Genomic DNA, 19,292 nt, shown 5'->3' with positions numbered 1-19,292 from the left:
TCTGTAAGTTTTGTGAACAAACAAACTGGAACAGTGCAAATATGGAAAATGTTCTTGTCCACAGATCACACCATCCAGTCTGTTTTCTGCTGCTGCTGCTGCTGCACAGTGCAAAAAAGGTATGTGAAATGCTTAAACTTTTCAGTGATTAGGATGATCAAAATATTGACACGTAAAGGACTTATCAAATTCCCTTTTCAGTAGAACTGCTAATTATACAGAAGTTTCAAGACACTCCACCCTGCATATCCCCAATGAAGGCAGCCATATATATATATACAAATGTTTTAATGTGAGTATTTATAGATATGTATTCACACAAATACTTCACGTTTTTCAAAATCAGAGCAACCGGAACAAAAATGAACCTGGACCATGATACTGGCCTGGTGAACCAGTACTCAGCCTCACAACCAGATGCATCTACTTGGAAGTGCAGGGTAAGTAACATTTTGGCAGGTGCAAAGAGAGAATTGAGGTGGTGTGTCACACAGCGGCTCAGTACCAGAACAAGCAGAGGAGTAACTAACTCTTGAGTGTGTAAGGTTCTTTGTTGCATCAAAATGATAGAGTGCAGGTATCCAAATATTCATACCAGGTCACAGCAAGGTTTCCCAAACTCGCTGTTGTGGATGAGGTGGTTCCTTCTCCCAGTTTTGGGTTTGTATGATGGAGATGGGAAGGGTGGGACTGCCCTGTTGGGCAGCTGCAAGCTCACCTTGTCCAGCTGGCATGTGCAACGTCCACCTCACTTTTACTAGATCTAAGCTAAATTCATCTGAGTTTTCAAAGTATAACTAAATGCAAAGGTAGAACCTAACCTGATGCAGAAGAAAATTATTATGTTCCTGCCAATTTGCTAAGAAAATCTGCAGCACCTTCCATGTTAATTCTCCAGACAAATGACCGAGTTTTCAGACATTGTACTCCACTAATTTCAATGCTGCTCTGCTTTTACACCAGCTGAGGAGTCGTCCCAGTATTCATACCATGTAGAAGTCACCCCAATTAAGTAGGTGGCTTTTTTATTATACACTGTGTTTTCCATTGTCATTTTGACTTCTACACAAAACTACTCAAGTATAAGTCTCACTGTTTTACAAGTGATGAGGTGATAGTGCTTTACAAGGGGAAGCAATGACCATGATGAGCTCCTCAGTTACCGAAATGGTATAACAGCAGAGGAATTAAGCAAGCCATAGTAGGGGAGAAAAGACTAACTATGAAAGACACTTCTTTTCCCCCACTAGAGTGAGAGGCAATTGCAGTTAAAAGACAAGCCGTTACCTTCTCTACCTGCTGAGGCCTTGGAAGACTACACAGAAAAACCCAGAGTTATTGCACTCTATGACTTTTTTGCTAGAGGACCCTTGGATTTACCACTCAAGAAGTCAGAAGAATACATTATCCTTGAACAGTATGATCCCCACTGGTGGAAGGCAAGAGACCAACATGGGTAAGAGCAGGGGCATATCTTTCAATTTCCCTATAAAGAAACAAAAAACCCCTAAAACAACCCCTGTGAAAGCAGGCAGCTAGAATGAGACAGGTGTGACAATTTAGGGTCAGGTTTGAAATGTGCATGTTTTTGTACAAGGCACATGGATTGGCCCGGCAGACTTTCAGCAGTGTCTGGCACCGCAGAAATGGGTGGGGAATCTAGAATCTGTTGGGAATTCAGAGTCAAGTCCTAGATTCAATAATTTCCTGAGCAACATCAAGGTGTTTGAGGACCATGTGAATCACCAGGCTCTGAGCCATGCGCAAATCCAGCTTTCCATATTTCAGTGCTTTACAATGCATTGTATATGTGTAAATGCTTCATAAAGACCATAGAGATTGTGAAGACATGTGCCTGAAAATCCCTGACCCAAAATTCCTGGACATTTTAGAGAGCTAGATAACTTCAGTTAGGATCCTCTCCATGTTTATGTTTGTTTCATGTCGTTCCCCTTTCTCCTTTGCATTTTCTTCAGTGTATCCTGTACTCTGATGTTGGGAATGGTTTTGTTATACAATAACTGTCTCCTTTTCATTCAGATTTCTCCTTTAAATACTTTAAAATGCTTTTTCTCAACTCATATTTGTGGTGAGAGTACACTGATTATTATTTTGTATATACATGCAAGCACTTTATTCTTCTTCATATAAAAGCCTTCTGTAGGCCAGAAATTAAGAGGGTGGCCTCTGATTCATAAGAAATACAATTTTTTTTCTAAATTTTATTTTTATTTGACTTGAAAATTTTCATTAACGTGCTGGTTTCAGCACTGTATAAATAGTATCTCAGCTAACTTTTTCATTTCAGTAGCCATCCACAGTTGTGGGGCAGAAAGATTGTGCCTGGGATGAAAGGACTCAGATTTCTATTCAATTCCCATGTTGGGATTCAGTATCTGATGTTACAGCCTGTAGCATAAGGAACCTTTAAAATTCAACAAAAGGGAGAGGTGTATCAATGCTATTAATATTTTACATCATACTATAACTTTATCCCCAACATGTTGTTTCAGGAATGAAGGTCTAATACCCAGCAACTATGTTACTGAGAACAAGAAAAGTGATTTAGAAAACTACGAGTAAGTACACTGAAAATTTTAATTATGCTTTCTTTTCTAAAAATGCATTGCAGAAATACGTTTTAGTGCTTGATCCTTCAATCTTTATTAGACATGAACAGATATTTATCAAAAGCTCTCTTTTTTTATTATAAAACATTGCTCTTAGAATGAATTAACCATTTTGATTTGGAACTATTAGCTCAGAGTGTAACGTGAAGTTACAAACACTGAGCACTTCAACAACATTCATTTGCATAAATCATGCCAGAATCCAGATGCTTCCTATTTCTGTAGGCTTACTACATAATGTTTCTATATTCTGATCTCTCCCTGCTGTGAACAGGTAATTAATTACTAGAAGCTAATTCCAATTACTTCAACTTGATTTACCGGAGAGAAGAGCAAAATTCTGCAAAATTCTAGAGAAGATAGGCTTGAAACAGCGTCTGGGACTATAAATTTGATTGCAGTTTGGTGTAATTGTTTCCTGGGCTTTCTTTTGTCTGAGGTCATATTTAATCACAGTGAATGTCATACTTGCAATGGTCTAATAAATTAATTCCAAATTAAGATATGCTTATATACAACAATAGTTTTATTCAGGTTTTTGGACTGGTAATATGCAACTGTTAAGATGGATTACTTCTGTGAAACAGAGCAAGCATTAGTTTTTACTGGCTGAAATTAAAGGATAGGTTATCTCCTTGTTGCAGGTGGTACTGCAAAAATGTGAACAGAAGCCAGGCAGAACTTCTCTTGCGCCAGAAGGTAACTCAGCTTACACATAGAGCTAAGGGTATCTAGAAAGATCTATCAGTAGAGGCATCAAGAGCATTACCACAGTCAAAATCCAAATCTGTTTGGTATGCAGGAAGAGAGAAAGCACTTTAAAATAAAAATGTTTTCTGGGGTAAGCATACAGTGCCGACTATCCACACTTCACAGAGTTTTAAGTTGTAGCCCCAGCAAATCTATGTAGATTTTCCGTATTAGATAAATTGAATTACGTGTGGTTTACTGTGCTGGTCTCTTGTATGGAATCTTGAAGTCTGAAACTCATGTAGTAAGTGAATTAGCAAGGGTAGCAGAGCTTAACGAAACCTCTGTGTCTTCCTTACGTATAGAGCAAACAATCCATATTGCTTTCTATCCCCTGTCAGTTACCAAAGCATCTAACTCAGTTAAACTTATTAGGTCTTTGCTCAAGGACCTACACAGGGCTTGGACACAACAGACCAGAGAAGAGCATCTCAGACAGAGCTGTTTTACAGTACTTTTTCCTAATGATTTGTACCATTTGATTTTTTAATAAATCAAAATATTTTCACTACTTCACGCTGAAGAATATAATTCACCTAACTTATGTAACTCCAAAAAAATGCCTGGCACTTAATATTTTCTTTCCCTTGGTTAATTTTGCTCTGCTATGTACCTGGCTATCAACTCCCATTCTCCACTCCTTCATCCTCCCAAATAGTCCTAGGTATTCCACAGAATTTGGTAATCAGCTGCAAGTCCTGTCTCAAGGGAGGATTATTTAGACTCAAAAGCAGAAGATAACTCTACTTGGATATCTTTTCAGTGCAAAGAAGGTGCATTTGTTGTCAGAGATTCCAGCCAACAGGGACTTCTTACGCTGTCCATGTATTCGCAGGCTAAAGGGTGAGTTGCTCTGAATGGTAAGGGTTTGAATCAAGAGGTGATGGAATAGCTTCCCCCAGACTCCTCAGAATAGGTGGGTGAGTTGGACATGCAGTGAGCAAGAGCAGGGAACCACTGGGGTGCAGTTCGTGCAGAGTTACACCTTGTGCGCAGGAAAGGTGATGGTGGGCAGGCGTCTGGGAGTCACAGCGCAAATGTCCTGCCAAGACAAGATTAACTGCACAAATTGAAATCTTCCAATAGTCTGCTGTGAAAGTTGTACGTTCCACCCATGTAATGCAGGCAATCAGACCATACATTCACATCTTCTTGCCTCTCTTTCTATATGAAGTGCCATGGCTCCCACACCATGCTGCTGTAGCCTTCGGCTGCCACACCCAGCTGTGTCCCTTCTCCGCAGGCTCTGTGCACTGTAAATTCATCCCAGACTCTGCTGTCCGCAGACTTCTGTTTTTCTTCTGAAATCACCTCACCTCCTCGCTGTACAGTCCTACTTCTTTTGCCGGAGCACTGCCATAGGACTTGCTTTTCCCCCACATCAAGAGCAATCACCTACAGCACTGAGCTACCCCATCTCAAGCTGCCTTACGCCCCCCCCATCAGCCCCCCTCCATCCTCCTGCATCAGCAGTATCTGCTTTTCTTCTCTCCCTCTTAGAGCAAGCCAGAGGGGAAAGGAGCCAGGTGAAGGTACTGCTGCTACCATCACCCTCTGCCTCCCTCCCTCCCTCCTCTCCTTGGAAATACACGGCAAGCCCTCCCCACCACCCTCCGCTGGGCACAGGCTCACAGCTGCTGTAGGGTACCAACCCCCAGCAGCCACCTCCAGCCTGACATGCAAGCTTAACTGCTTCACTTTGAGTCTCACAGGGTAGATGGGCAGCAAATTATACAGAAAGGAAGACAGATAATGTGGACAAATACAGAAAAGCCAATGTGTTAGAAAAGCTCCAATGAGCTTTTGGAGAACCAGAACATAAACTTTAATATTCAGACTCTGTATGAATATGGTTTTCACTTTTTTGGGGGTACTCAGGTAATGAAGAGCATTTTAATTTTAAAAGCTTAGATTCAAATAAGTGCTAATTAGGAGGAACATCTGTTAAACTCTACAGCTGTTTCTTACAGATGCAACAATACAGGGGTAAAGACTTGTGCAATAAAAAACTTTGTGCAGTATCTCCCAAAGCTGTGAGACAGATCCATTTGAGGAGTCTTTTTTTTTTCTACATACACACACACACACACACACCCAGTATCGCAGCCACACACAGTTTGGAATTGTACCCCAAGTTTTCTTTCCAAGTGAAATTTAATCAGATTTATAGTATAAAGTATTTTCACTGAAAATTATAATCCTTTGTTGATTTCAGAAGTCATAATGGAGATATTCGACATTATCACATTAAGAAAAACGACTTGGGACAATATTATGTAGCAGAAAAATATCTCTTTTCATCTGTTCCTGAACTCATCGAGTATCATCAACACAATGCTGCAGGTAATGCATGCAAGCTGATAAGGTTTTACAGCTGATGAGCTGATGCTCCTCAGGACTTTGAATGACTGGAAATCACTCTTCCTCTAATACTTTCCTTATAAAAACAGACACACTTTTTTCTGTTGCTAATGACTTTAAATGTGCCATTATCCTTTCTGCCAAAATCATAGCTGTAGTGTGCATATACCATGGGGGAAGTGAAACTACCATACTCATCTATACGTATTAAATGAATTTTACAAAGCTAGAAGCCCAATGTATTTACCTGTTCTGTATTCTCTTGGTTCATATTTAACTGAATGGACTTGTATGAATTTTGATTGTCATTCTTTCCTTATCTTGCATGCATGCAATTTAATGAAAGCAGGAGCTACGCTGTGCATTAGCAGGCAGCATTCTACCGATTTTGACAATTTAGCTCATCCCCAAAACAATCAAAATCAGAATTAGGGAGCACAAGGACTCTCTAACACTGGTTTGCAGCCTACCAGCATTAGCTACCTCTAATTGTTGGCTGATGGCAGCCTTTCATAATTTTTAGCATTAAAAAATACCCTTCGCCTTGGTTCTGCCCATCATTTTAATACAATACAAAATGTTTTTACCCTGAATGAGTGAAGGTGCGAAAACACACAAAGACTCCTTGCACTAGGGAGGAGGGAAGATATGGGAATAGACAGAGCCTTTTGCTGGAGGGAGGAGGATTGTAGGAAACACATGAAGCAGAAAAGGATCTGAAAGTAACAGTGGGAATAATGAATGGATGCAGGGAGTCCTTGGTGAGGGCTGTACCCATTGGTACTGTTGGCTCTTTAATTCAAAGAAAACGTATGACAGACACAAAAATGTTTCTTGCAATGTGAAACAATCCTAAGAAATCATGCTGGCAGAGACCACTTAGGTGGCTGATATAGTATTGTAGTACTCACTCATTTAAGACCACTAACATAATACAAATAAGCAAGAGTATCACTTTTGTTTGTATGAAAGTATAGATACTTTTGTAGTCAGGGCTATAGCGAATAGTCTTCCTCCATCCATTTCTTCTCAGTGTAGTGTTTTATCCCAACAAGCTGTAGGCAAAAGTAACCTGAAGAAATAAGAATTGTACATCAGATTCCAAATATTTTTGTTTGAGAAGAGGTACGATACAGCATACTTTAAAATGGAGTAATTGGTCAACAGAAAATTGTTCCTTTGTCCCCTACAGGTCTTATCACTCGTCTCCGACATCCAGTTGGGTCAGCTGGATGTTCTTCACCAGCAACAGCAGGATTGAGTTATGGTAAATTTTTAATCTTCTTTTGGTGGAGATTTAGGTATCTACCTAGGCAAGAATTTAGGTCATATTCACCCAGCTAATGAATTCTATCTGTGAAATTTCCTGTTAATAAGAAACACATAAGCAGCCACACATTCACCAAAAACAGACACTCATTTCCTTGTAAGGTGTCAGTACCAAATGAGACACCTGACTCAAGTCTTTCCGTTCAGCAGCTCTTGTGCTTCTGTTACAACCACCAGTGCATTTCAGAGCTATCTGGACTTTTCTAAGCAGGCCTAGGACTCAAATATACATTTAGTAGCTTGTCAGTGGCTATTTGATTTATTTAAATGCTTAGGAAATTGAAATGAATGTTATGAATGAAATGAAATGAATGAAGACTTTCTTTGTCAGTTCTGCAAGTTTTAGAAATAAGAATGAAATCTTATATAGTATTATAGAAAACAAGAAATAAATGTCAGTTTTGTGTATGTAGATCAGGAATTTCATACCATCTGGCTGATAATAGGAACCTCCAAAACTTAGTATCTTTCATGTTCCCATGAATCTCAAGGCTTAATATTTCTGAAGGGTAGGACTGTTGTAGTTACCACAATAGAGGCAGCCAGTAATTATTTCTGCAGTATACTATCTATCCAGAACTGGTTCAGAGTCAAAATCATAATATGTGATAATGCCAAAAAAGTTCTCATATGTAATCAAAGTTAAACAGTTGCCTTATCTTCAAGCTTCAGATATTCCTACATTAAGCAATTTAAACACTAATAACGTTTTACAAGCTGTAAAACAACATTCACATCTAAACGTACAGGAGCGTGTGGAAATTTTCAAATATTTAAAACTCTTGCTACAGCTGATGAACAATTGTGATGCTTTGTTGCATGCATTAACTGCAAATAGCAAGGCATGTTTCCTGAAGCATGGTTCAGGAAAGCTGATCTGACTATTGTAACATATTGGGTTGCTTTTATAGAGGAGTGGGAATTAAATCCATCTGAACTGACGTTCATGAAAGAACTCGGGCGTGGGCAGTTTGGAGTAGTTCAGCTTGGTAAATGGAAAGCAACCATCAAGGTTGCCATCAAAACAATCAATGAAGATGCAATGTCTGAAGATGATTTCATCGAAGAGGCCAAAGTGATGATGTAAGTACAAAAGCTATTAAATCTGGCATTGACATTGAGATGACAAAGAAATAAATATAACCTGATTCCATTTAAAACAAACAGACAAAGCAGTTTGATAGGAATAGGTGGATGTGCAGGACAGAAAGGCTGATGTAAAGGTCTGAATCAGACTGACACAGATGCTCGCTGTGCCCATTGCCAGACTTCCTTGAGAGCACGCGCTGCTTTGTGCTGTGGAGCTCAATGGGGAGTAAATGTGCTGATAAATAAATGTGCTCCTACAACCATTCTCTCATGCATAATTCAGTGCCTCTAGGAGCACTGGCAAGGCTCATACCTAACTAAAGCTTTTGAGAAACTATATTACCATTTCTGCTAATTTTGCAAATTAGGGAAGTATCCAGGCCAGAGCAGGACAGAAGAACCCTTGCAGGGTCGTGCCCCCTGCCTGAAAGCCAGGCATAACTAGACCTTTCCATTTCACATCATCCAGATCAAGCTTCACATCCACTGCATTTACATAACTGATGAACAGTTAAAAATTCAAAGACTGAACTTTTTGGAGGAAACTGTAGGCAGAAATGTGTTCGATAGTGGGGCAGCTCTGCAGCCAGTTGAACTGAATACTGTTCATCAAATACTGAAAGTATTTTTCAAAGCCATCGTGAGACTCAAAGGTCTAGTTACCTGCTGCAGGCAACTGCTGGCCTGTCTCAAATGCTGTTTTAAACAGGAAACTCTCCCACCCAAAGCTGGTCCAGCTTTATGGGGTGTGCACACGTCACAGGCCTCTCTACGTTGTTACTGAATTCATGGAGAACGGCTGCCTGCTCAATTACCTTCGGCAACGGCGAGGGAAACTTGGCAGAGACATGCTGCTGAGCGTGTGCCAGGATGTGTGCGAAGGGATGGAATACCTGGAAAGAAATGGCTTTATTCACCGTGATTTAGTAAGTATAGTAGGTTTTCTGAGGTTCTTGACAAATATTGGCAGTATAGAATATGTCACTGCATTTTATGGGATGCTAATGTGTCCTGTAAGACTTCAGCCCTGCAGGATCTAATAAGCCAACAATGTTTTCCCGGCTGTGAAACAAAATTTTAATCTGTTCTTTTGTTCATGGACAGCTGGAAAAACTACTTGAGAGAAGTTTTTCCAGCTGGAAACACCACTTGAACTGAGATAGTAGCATGCAGCAGGCTGGGGTTAGGACATCCCAGTACAAGAGTATTACGCAGTGATGACAACACAGCCAAAGCCACAGCAATACAAAAGGTCAACAACAATGAGGATTTTTTTTTTAACAATTTTTTTCGATCTACATTCTTCTGTCCCTATTGCCTTATCTTGATTCTGGGATATATGAGTGGCTTTTCTGCCCTACCCCTCATAGACAAGGTACCATAGGAGAGAGGCTCGTTTCCTTACTCTCTGCTTTTTTTTCAATGGTCATATTTGGATGCAGAGAGGAAATCTTCCTGATCTCCTCCCTAGCTGCCTGAAGAAATGTACCCTCTTGAAAATTTCCAAGAAGTTCCTGATTGCTGTAATGCAAAAGTCACCAAACATTTTTGGAAATTCACATTGAGTGTCCTAATGCTAGTGTTTAGGAAAATATCTGCCTGGATAACTAGACTCTGCAGCCTAAAATTTCTTTCATCATGCAGGAATATGTAAAAATATTGCAACTCATACTACAAGCATTTAGGCTGATACATGCTATGTATGTGTGACTACACAATAGTGAAATATGTTCACTGACTCAGAGCCAGAAATTCACTTACATTTTTGAGCAAGACACTCATCTCCTTTTAGAATATAAACAGTATGAGCTGAAACAAAAATAACCAGCTGTTGCATTTTTCTTAAAAGTTTTAGCACAGACTTCAGATATGTTTCATTTTCTCCAGGCTGCAAGAAACTGTTTAGTCAATGCAGAGCACATCGTTAAAGTATCCGACTTTGGCATGGCAAGGTACGAGGCCACTGATGCCGGTTTTGTGAGTACCTACTCTGCCAGCTGCAGCACGACCTCGAGCTAACCTCCTTGCTTGCTTTGCTGGTTTGGGGAATCCCACTGAGGTCACTTTTTGAATTCTGATGAAAACTAACATTGTTTAGTAGTTGTACCATGAAATGGATGCCATGTCCTCTTCTTGCTATTGGTGAGTGGAAGACAGGTAAACAAAGCCTCACGTAAACTTTCAGAAGTGTCTGTGGACCAAGAAATACCCAGGGTGCCCAGGGCTGCCAGAAGGTTGACGAAACAAGTTTCCCAACTTTTCTGAGCAGTGGGGTGGTTGGAAGGTGCCTGGGGACAGATGTGGCCGTGGGTGCTGACCTTTCGAGGTGGCAGGGGCTGAGGCGGTGAGGCGGGGAGCGTGCCATGGTGGGTGGGCAGGAAGCGTGGTGTGCAGCCGCTCTAGCAGGGAAGTGGTTTTTCTGCTTCATGAGAGGACCAGCCAGAATGGGGAAAGAGGACACGATGAACTCTGACAAGCACAGGACAGAGAACTCTCTGCCCTCGCAGGCTTCCCCCAAAGGGTCTGCCTCCTGGTTCGGTATGCTCAGCTATAACATCCCCAGCAGGGCTGTCTCAATCCTTCCTTCCTTCCTTCCCTCCACTTGCAAGCCCAGCACAAAGCTCTCCACTGCTGTGTTTTACTGGCTGTTTTTTCTCCTGGATGAGTAAACTGAATTGGCTCGCGTTGGAGGCAGATGACCTGCATGGCTCTGAGCAGGAGGTGGTGGTAACATTCACCTTGCGTCTGTGAGTCCTTAGATCAGCACAGCCATGCTGCTTACCTTTGCCTTTGGTTTTGCCTCCTGCTTCTAACCTAAGGATTACAACACCCTAGCAGTTCATAACTAAATACTTGTTTTTCAAAAGGCTGTCCTATGCTCTGGAAGTGCCCACTGGTTGCACTGCTCCCTAGAAGAGTAAGGTCAGTATCAGGGGTCTGGATGCACCCAAATGCACCAGAAAACACAGTAAGAGACCAAGAGGCTGTCAGGGTCTGGTTTGAGAATGATGGACCTGAATGGCTCACTGTTGCCAAAAAGTGGAGGCCGGTGTCTTGGCTCTAGGACAGGCACTCACTTTCCCAGGGAGGCTATGGAGCGGTGACGGGAACGCAATCTAGTTACTCAGAACTCACTCACCTGCCTCTCTTGGTTATTTTGTACTGTTATTTCAGATGGTTCTTATCCAATAACCTCTCATCTTACTGTGCCTGCACCAAAATAAGAAAGGGAGACACGATTTCTCTTAATGTGACGTCCTTTAAAAGATGCTAATGCATTATGCCTTCTGTGAGGACAGATGTTGCGTAGTGCACAGCTGTCATTGCTCAGGAACAGTAATACTAGGAAAATGTGCACACAGCTTGTATGTACGTGGCGGTCAGCCTAGTAGCCTTTTAAAATGTTGTCCTATAACTGCCTGCATTGGGCACACAATTTCATCTCATCTGGGAGGTCAGCTCTGACAAGCTTGGGCAAAGAAAATGACTTTTCCAGTGCACCTGCAAGAGCTATTGCCTTGTATGTGATGACCGTTTCTTTCTGTGTTGCTTCTCTAACAATGTGCTGGATATTACATCTGTGAAGTTGGGCGGCCCCCCTATGGAATGTAGCCCCCCTACCAGTAGCGTTCAGGTACAACAGGTGGCTGAAAAGGTACACTCTTTTAAAAAGAGACAATATTTATTTATTGCTGCTGGTTTTCCTGCCCATAGTGAAGGAGTGTGCCCTATCAGTATATACCCAGAAGACAACAATAACAACCATCTTGTCAGCCTTGGATGGTAGTAAAATATTTTATTCCGACACACTTCCTGTGAACAGTTCAAATCATTAATTTGAAGAGAAATCTCTTTAAGTGGGTATCTGTGTGTATTTTATACTAAATTAGTTATACTGTTTTCGTGTTTCTAGACTAACACTGTATTTTTATGGCATTATAAACCATCTGTGGAAATGTCACTGGAACTGCTTGCCCTTTAAGTATCATTCAAATACATGCTGTTTCCTGTTCTTATTTAGGTATGTCATCGATGATGAATATATCAGCTCTTCAGGTGCCAAATTTCCAGTCAAATGGTCACCTCCTGAAGTCTTTCATTTCAAAAAATATAGCAGCAAATCAGATGTCTGGTCATTTGGTAAGCTGATTAGGTGAATGTGTAACATACCACGCTTTCCCAAAATGACAGATGTAATTTAAGAAAGTGTAACTTTTTACTCACGCTACCTACCTTAAACTTTAGTCTTTCCCATCTTTCAAATCTTGCCTACATTGGACAAGTGTGGTTTTCAGTAGAAAGACTCCGTGCCTAAAAATTAGATTTTGACTGAAATGTGAGTTCTTGGTAAGCTCCCATTAGCCAAATACACATTCATCTCAGTTTCATGGACCACTACTTTAGCTGACTTAAAAGAGAGCAGAAATATATTAGCTGAAAATGTTTGCGGTTGGCTCTCTTCGTTCAGCTCAGGTTGCCCATGTTTTCATGCATTTTTCAGTACGCAAAAAAACAAGAGTGGTTTTTGTTCCTCTAATGTTGTTAAACAGCTTGTGGGTTTGGGGTTTTTGTTTTGTCCTAAATATTTTGGTTCACTTCTAGGTGTACTGATGTGGGAAGTTTTCACAGAAGGCAAAATGCCTTTTGAAAGTAAGTCAAATTCTGAAGTTGTCCGTGAGATTTCTCAGGGTAACCGACTTTATCGACCACATTTGGCATCACATACTGTGTACAAAGTCATGTACAGCTGCTGGCATGAGGTTTGTTGCCTCTTTTTTCCTGTGATATTACTTTATTATTAATTTGTAGATCTAAATTATTAATTTGTGGATCTAAAAGCAATCTTAAAAAACTGAGGCATTAAATCCTTATTTCACACCTGTGGCATCCTCAGTATCTCTCACTGTGCTTTTCACAAATCACGCCTACGTTTACACCTCTGTTTCTTTCAACTGTTGCATCTAATAAATATAAAGCACATCATCTATATTGGACAAGGTCTAGAGCATCCTTGATTTTGAATATGCCACTATTGTCTCGCTTCTCTACTGTATCAAATACCTTTTTGACACCTCTGTCATGCGTGGCTTTCTCTAGCTCTGCTCCGAATGATAACCTTAACACATGCACATACAAAGTGGATATGCCCACTAGACGTGGATTTTAAACCCCATTCTTCAAGTGTACATCAGTTACCTCTGTACATCACTGCAGCTCCTAGGCTGCACCCCCTTCACACTTGCCGCTCTGATTTAGCACTTGATGCTCTTTCTCCATCTCTCCAGTACCTATTTCTTTCTATATTGATAGCAAAACGTTGTTTTCATCAACTTCTCCATCTGACTAACCCCTTCAGGTCCCTCCTTCTCTGGTGTCTACAGGAAACAAATCTTTAATTTTAAATAAAAGGTAGTTTCAGAAGAAGCTTGCATGCAATGCTTTCATGTAAGTAGCCAGGCCTACACTGCGGGTAGCTGGGAAACCTTGATGCTTCCATTGTCTCCTTTATCCTGCTTCTCCTTTCTTGCCAATCTTTTAACCCCATATGAAATTTTTAGATCCTGAGTAAAAAAAGCTTAAGAGACTGAAATCTCAACTACATCTAGCTTGCTTGCTTACTGCAAACATCCATCAGGATGCCAGCCAGCAGATGGGGAAGAAGTTTTGTCTTCTGTCTGCCATCAGCTAGAAGTTGGCTCCTTACTGAGCTGTACTACATCAAATGATACAGCAGGGAAGATCCTTTTTCAGCAACCCAGGAAACATTCCAGAGTATCATGATTTCCTGAGAAGTAGGGCTTTCCAGTGACCTGTTGCAGGGGAGAAATCCTATAGGAATTCTGGTCCAGAATTAAAATAAAGACATTTCCAGAACTCTTGGAAAAACGGCTGTGTTCATGCTGCTGGTGTCATGAAGAAGAGATTATTTTTTTCCCTCAAATTATAAACTTGATATTTTCTTCTGTATTAATAAAATAAAATGTAATTTTTAAGTGGTAGCTCATATGTACTTATAACCATCTTCTGAAGTCAGGTACTATAATTTACCTATCTGCTAACATAAATTTATCCTCTGCTTTTCTTTTCAGAAACCTGAAGGACGTCCTGCTTTTGCAGAGTTAATAGAGACTCTCACAGATATAACAGAGATGGGATAACAAGAGAATTTACACCAATATATTTACTGAAAGGTTAGCATTAAGCATGTCAATAATGTAGCTGGTACAGAAAACCTCAGCCTTTTGCAGCAGTCTCTATACTTAACTTGCAGTACCAGCACCCTCCATATAGAAGCAGCTGTTCGGGCTCAGCTAATTTTTACTCATTTGAGAAAGATAACTTGGGAGATTGGTTCAGGACTGTCAAGGCTTTGTTTTCATGATTAGAGCAAAAAATATCCTGTCTGGAAAGAAGTAACAAAGCTTACTCACCTTATAGGCCTTTTTATTTATTATTTTGCTCAGAGCTAACACTAATCCCTGTAACAGTATTATTTATTTGGTACTTAATAGGACTTATGCACTGGGGAATACTGATTGGCAGCAGAAAACATGATGGAAGAACCTCTGATTAAGATCTAGCTAGATCATGTTTAAAGGCAAGCCCTTTTGCAGTGCAAAGCATCCGACACTGAAGAAATGGAGCAGAGTTCCAGAAGGGGCAGCAAGCTAAGTGACCGACTGCCGGAGCAGCGCCCACGTGTGTGCCTGTACCTACTGCTGTGGATAAAGGCAGGCAAAGGGAGCAAAGGCAGCAGTTAGCATTTAGCAGCTCCCAGTTCACGTCAGAGCAGCTGGAAAGACTGAGCATCCCTGAAGCATTTTAAACCTGCATCGCAGGTCAAGGCGTCTTCTCTACCAATTCTGTATAAACAAAGAGTAAGGATTATTTTTTCTAAATGTCTCCCACAGTTTTCCAGTATTGTCTCCCATTTCTCACCTGCTGCTGCCTACTCAAATGCCCGTGCTTGCCTTAGTCCTCCCTTTGCAAGTTAACGGGCAAGTTAAAGCTGGAACCCAACAGTAAAATGAAGCGTTTTGCATTAGTTTAGCTCAGATTGATCCTGTGATACCTGACATGAACAATGTCTATAACCCTACTTCTTACCTTATTATTCACTTTAACTTTTAAATCTTAATTGTGGTCAATACAAATACGTTATAGAGAAGAAAAGGCGGATGAAGTTCTTGATTTTTTAATATAAAGTAGTCATTACATATGTGATTGCATTGTGAATTATATATAGGTAAATACATCACAATATTTAGTTTTATAGCACTTTGTAGACAAAATATGTAAAACACATTAGCTAAAGAATTATTGAGTTACACACAATTTAATTTTTTTATTTCCAAATATAAAAAATTACTGTAGCAATAAAATGGAATATACAAAACATCCCAAGTTTTGAATTTCCAGAATATGATGGCATCTCTTGGTCAAATCCAGTCCTGGCATTAATCATTCATCTTTACTGCAATAGTATTTTGATAGCTATCATCCCTTGGGAAAGGAAGTTGTTAGTCCTATTTTTTGAACATTTGGGAATACCTTCAAACACACTTCTAAGGTATTTCTGCTTCAAGTGAAGCAGGATATCCCTGTTGTTTCATATGATCTGCTAGAAGAATTGCTATCAACTGATGTCACTGTTTACTTCTATAATTGACTTATTTATGAACATTCAGTTCCTTATCAGACCTATGATTAAATACAGATCTATATAACACAATACACACATCGAGCTCACCACAATTTATGCCCAGCCCACAGAATTACAAGGCTTTTCAGCAGATGATGTGCTACAAATGTGAAATTCAAACTGTCTCTACAATATAAAAGTACGTGGGGGCTTTGAATAACGTATGAGGCATCTTTTTTAAAAGCTTTTGTAAAACTGGTTTTGCCACATTTATTTCTGCAAGTTAATATGTAATACACGATGGTACCATACAGTAAAAACCAGCTCCATTAGTTTTATGTAACCAAAGTATCCTGCTCATGCCTGTTTCACTGAGTTGTCCCATGGTGAACACGCAGCCATCCTTGAAACATGTTGGTCTAATACGCAGAGCCAGGAACGCTTGCCTACCAGGCTTCAGCTTCTCAATATGGTCTTTCTGTAGGCTGCTTTGGGAAAATTATGAGTAGGCTGTTACTAACACTCTGACACAGATAAATTTAACAGTTGCTATCATCAGGCTGACAGCAAATAAGTGAAAAAGCGCTACAACATACTTCAGTCAGTGAAACTAGTGCTTAATCAGCAACAAGAAAGGTCGACAGGACAAAGGCCAGGTATCTACAGTGTGTGTACTTACCTGAGCAGCTACACCCATACATGAAAACTACAGGCCACCTTAGTCCTCGTGGTGCCTCTAAGCTCCAATCAGACTCTTGACTGTACTGAAACAGGCAAAAATGGAAGTGTTTGTATGGGTGAACAGTGCATGCCACCCATGTCACTGACCATAATGGAGCACATGTGGCCAGACAGATGGCTGTTAGCTGTTTTTTTAAAACTTCTGTGTGATGAAAGAGAGACCTGGAAGAGCCATAAAGCTTAGGAAGCGACATAACACCCCCACACAGGGCACGTCTGGTCAAAGGCTCTCTGAGCGCTGATGTTTCCTGATGAAGAACTCAGCTGGTGTTCCCTGATCAAACAGCAGAAAACTTGTAGCAGGTCAGTACTATGGATGGGAGGAAAAAAGGCAGAATTCCCAGCTTCTGCGCACCAGCTGTGCTGCTTAGGCTGTATCTACGTTCTATAAAAGAGCCACACTGCTGACAAACTGGAATGTATCTTCAGAAAGTGAAGTGGCTTCCCTTGTTAAAAGTACTTCTGATGAGTAATGCAATCAGCTACTCGTGTGCAGGTGTGGTGACGTGTACCTGCAGTACCATTTGGTTTTCAGCCCAGCTTCCCCCCTGCCCTGTGAACAGGGTGACCCTGCAGACGCACAAGTGCACATCACCAGCGCCATGCACACAGCACCAGCCTGGCTCCCACTCAGCATGCCCATCCCGTTGTGAACCACTTTAAAACCTGTCAGAAAGAAGTGAGCTACAGGAAACCCACTCTGCTAAAAGAATCAAGGGATCATTTAGGTTGGAAAAGACCTTTAAGATCACCAAGTCCAACTGTCAGCTGACAAGTCCACCACTAAACCGTGTCCCTAAGTATTTTTAAATACCCCCCGCCCAGGGATGATGACTCAGCTGCTTCCCTGGGCAGCCTGCTCCAATGCTTGACAATCCTTTTGGTGAAGAAATTTTTCCTAATATCCAGCCTAAACCTCCCTGGCACCACTTGAGGCTGTTTCCTCTCATCCTATCGCTTGTCACCTGGGAAAAGACACCAACACCCACCTCGCTACAACCTTCTTTCAGGTAGTATTTTCTAATACAGTGCCAATTCTGTTTTGCTGGAATTTAAACAGCAAGTGAATGGCATTTGCTAGAAGTATGAAATTCCCCATGTAGCTCCAGGACGCCATCGTGATGAGTAAAGAGGCTGAAGTTTTGAATCTGTACTCTGGGATGGAAATTCTTTATAGCGTGGCTGTTCTAGGTGTGGCTGGGAAGGCAGGTAAAGGAAGATGGTAGAACAGGTTTCTATAGAGACTAATACCTGTGTATTTCCTTCCAGTCTCCTTGCAGATTATTTAACCTATCCAAGCCTTCTTGACCTACCTACATTTAGTCAGTGTAGCTATGTAATGAATTTAATTGCTCGTTAATTTGTCCTGAGGTATGGTAGTAATGACTAGTTGCCAAGATTTGTTTTGTATCAGCATGTAAAAGCCATAATTTGGTTAGCAACGTATTGGCTCTGAGGTTTTCTGTGTTCTAGTTCTTAACCATGTGCCCTACTTTCCAAAACACTTCAAATTACTTTAGATAATATTATTCATTTTGTTGTCCCCAAATCAGGGTTCATCACCTGGTGTGCAAAAGCTGATGAACCCACAGCTGAGATGTTTATTTCATGTCTGCACAGATGGGTGCTAGGTGGTAAATCCAAACTTAACGCTCCTTCTCCTGGTTTTAGGAGATTTATATACAGTTGAACAAACGGCAAATTGCTATACAACATGATTGGCTATAACTCATTTAAAAATATTATATACAGTACGCATGCTCCAGAGGTTGTGTGTGTGTGTGTGTGTACCTTTTCAAAGTTTCTGCTTCAAGGGGAGTTACTTTTACTATTATAATTACATTATAACGAGAGTAGGTTACTTGTGACTAGTTTGTCTCAGCCATTAGTGGGTCTGCAAATGTTTTTCTTACCCTGCTTCCACAACGTTGACTCTACAGGGTCAATACGCCCGTGTTGTGCCTGTATTCTGCCAGCCTCATCAGTTCCTTGGATTATTTTACATTTCTCCTTTGGTCTTTTGTTAATTTCACTGCCTGGAAAACCTGACAACTCACTGAAATACTCTCCATCAAGACTGGCCATGAGAAAGAGATCCCTAACACATCAGCTTTGGCTTCTCTTCCCTAGTTTAGATGGAAAGGCATTTTCACTTACCCTTTATTTTTGTCCCTCAAAATCCCTGTCTTTTGACCACTAAGCATCAGCATTAAATTTTCCTTGCTGATGCTTTGTACAGAACAAATCTAGAAAAAACTGGGTAATTCTGTAGAAGAAGTTAAAACATCCAGATCTCCCCATACTCTTCTCTCCAGTTACATCATAACATTTCAGACCTTTTAGCTCAAGGTGAATATATAGTACTTTCACACTTGGTTTTTCTCAGGGAGTAGGAAATTTGCTTTCCTCTCAGAAAAACTAGTAAAAGTCAAAGCTACTAAAAGGAGGCCGTGATCAGGTCAGATGCACATGAACTGCAGGGACATTAGTCAGACCTTCCTCATCTAGGATCCACTTACGTGTACCTAGGACCAGCTGCTAAAATCGGGATTATTCTCTTTGGATCCATCAGATAGATAGTGTTTAAATACTTACCAGAAATATGAATTACACTCCTTTTTATCCTTTCTTTAAAAACCAGATCATTTAGTACATAATCCAGGAATAATTTATTACAAGAGCAATATTAGCATAATTTCACTAAAATTTAAAGTTATTCCAAATTAATAACTAAATATAAACATTTTAAA

General features: G+C 40.6%; 1 protein-coding gene across 1 annotated transcript; it reads left to right on the top strand.

The window, feature by feature from the left end:
- Positions 1 to 19,233, top strand: TXK (TXK tyrosine kinase). Its single transcript, XM_040595123.1, has 15 exons — positions 1 to 119; positions 347 to 440; positions 1,251 to 1,456; positions 2,514 to 2,579; positions 3,275 to 3,329; positions 4,144 to 4,223; positions 5,596 to 5,723; positions 6,934 to 7,008; positions 7,982 to 8,153; positions 8,869 to 9,085; positions 10,047 to 10,111; positions 12,181 to 12,299; positions 12,762 to 12,919; positions 14,249 to 14,350; positions 14,672 to 19,233. The coding sequence occupies exons 1-14, from the start codon at positions 49 to 51 to the stop codon at positions 14,315 to 14,317; spliced, it is 1,575 nt and encodes a 524-aa protein (XP_040451057.1). The 5' UTR covers positions 1 to 48; the 3' UTR covers positions 14,318 to 14,350; positions 14,672 to 19,233.
- Positions 19,234 to 19,292: the final 59 nt, after the last annotated feature.

This window comes from Falco naumanni, chromosome 1 (assembly GCF_017639655.2).
Source record: "Falco naumanni isolate bFalNau1 chromosome 1, bFalNau1.pat, whole genome shotgun sequence".
NCBI lineage: Eukaryota > Metazoa > Chordata > Aves > Falconiformes > Falconidae > Falco > Falco naumanni.
The sequence above is the reverse complement of the archived record's forward strand: the minus strand, read 5'-3'. Positions and strand labels throughout refer to the sequence as shown.

What these genes read in the sequence shown, in the direction of transcription:
- TXK (XM_040595123.1), top strand. Translation starts at nt 49, where the DNA reads ATGTTCTTGTCCACAGATCACACCATCCAGTCTGTTTTCTGCTGCTGC. An exon ending in TGCTGCACAGTGCAAAAAAG is followed by an intron (nt 120 to 346) that starts GTATGTGAAATG and finishes TTTCAAAATCAG; the next exon opens with AGCAACCGGAACAAAAATGA. An exon ending in GAAGAGGCCAAAGTGATGAT is followed by an intron (nt 8,154 to 8,868) that starts GTAAGTACAAAA and finishes TGTTTTAAACAG; the next exon opens with GAAACTCTCCCACCCAAAGC.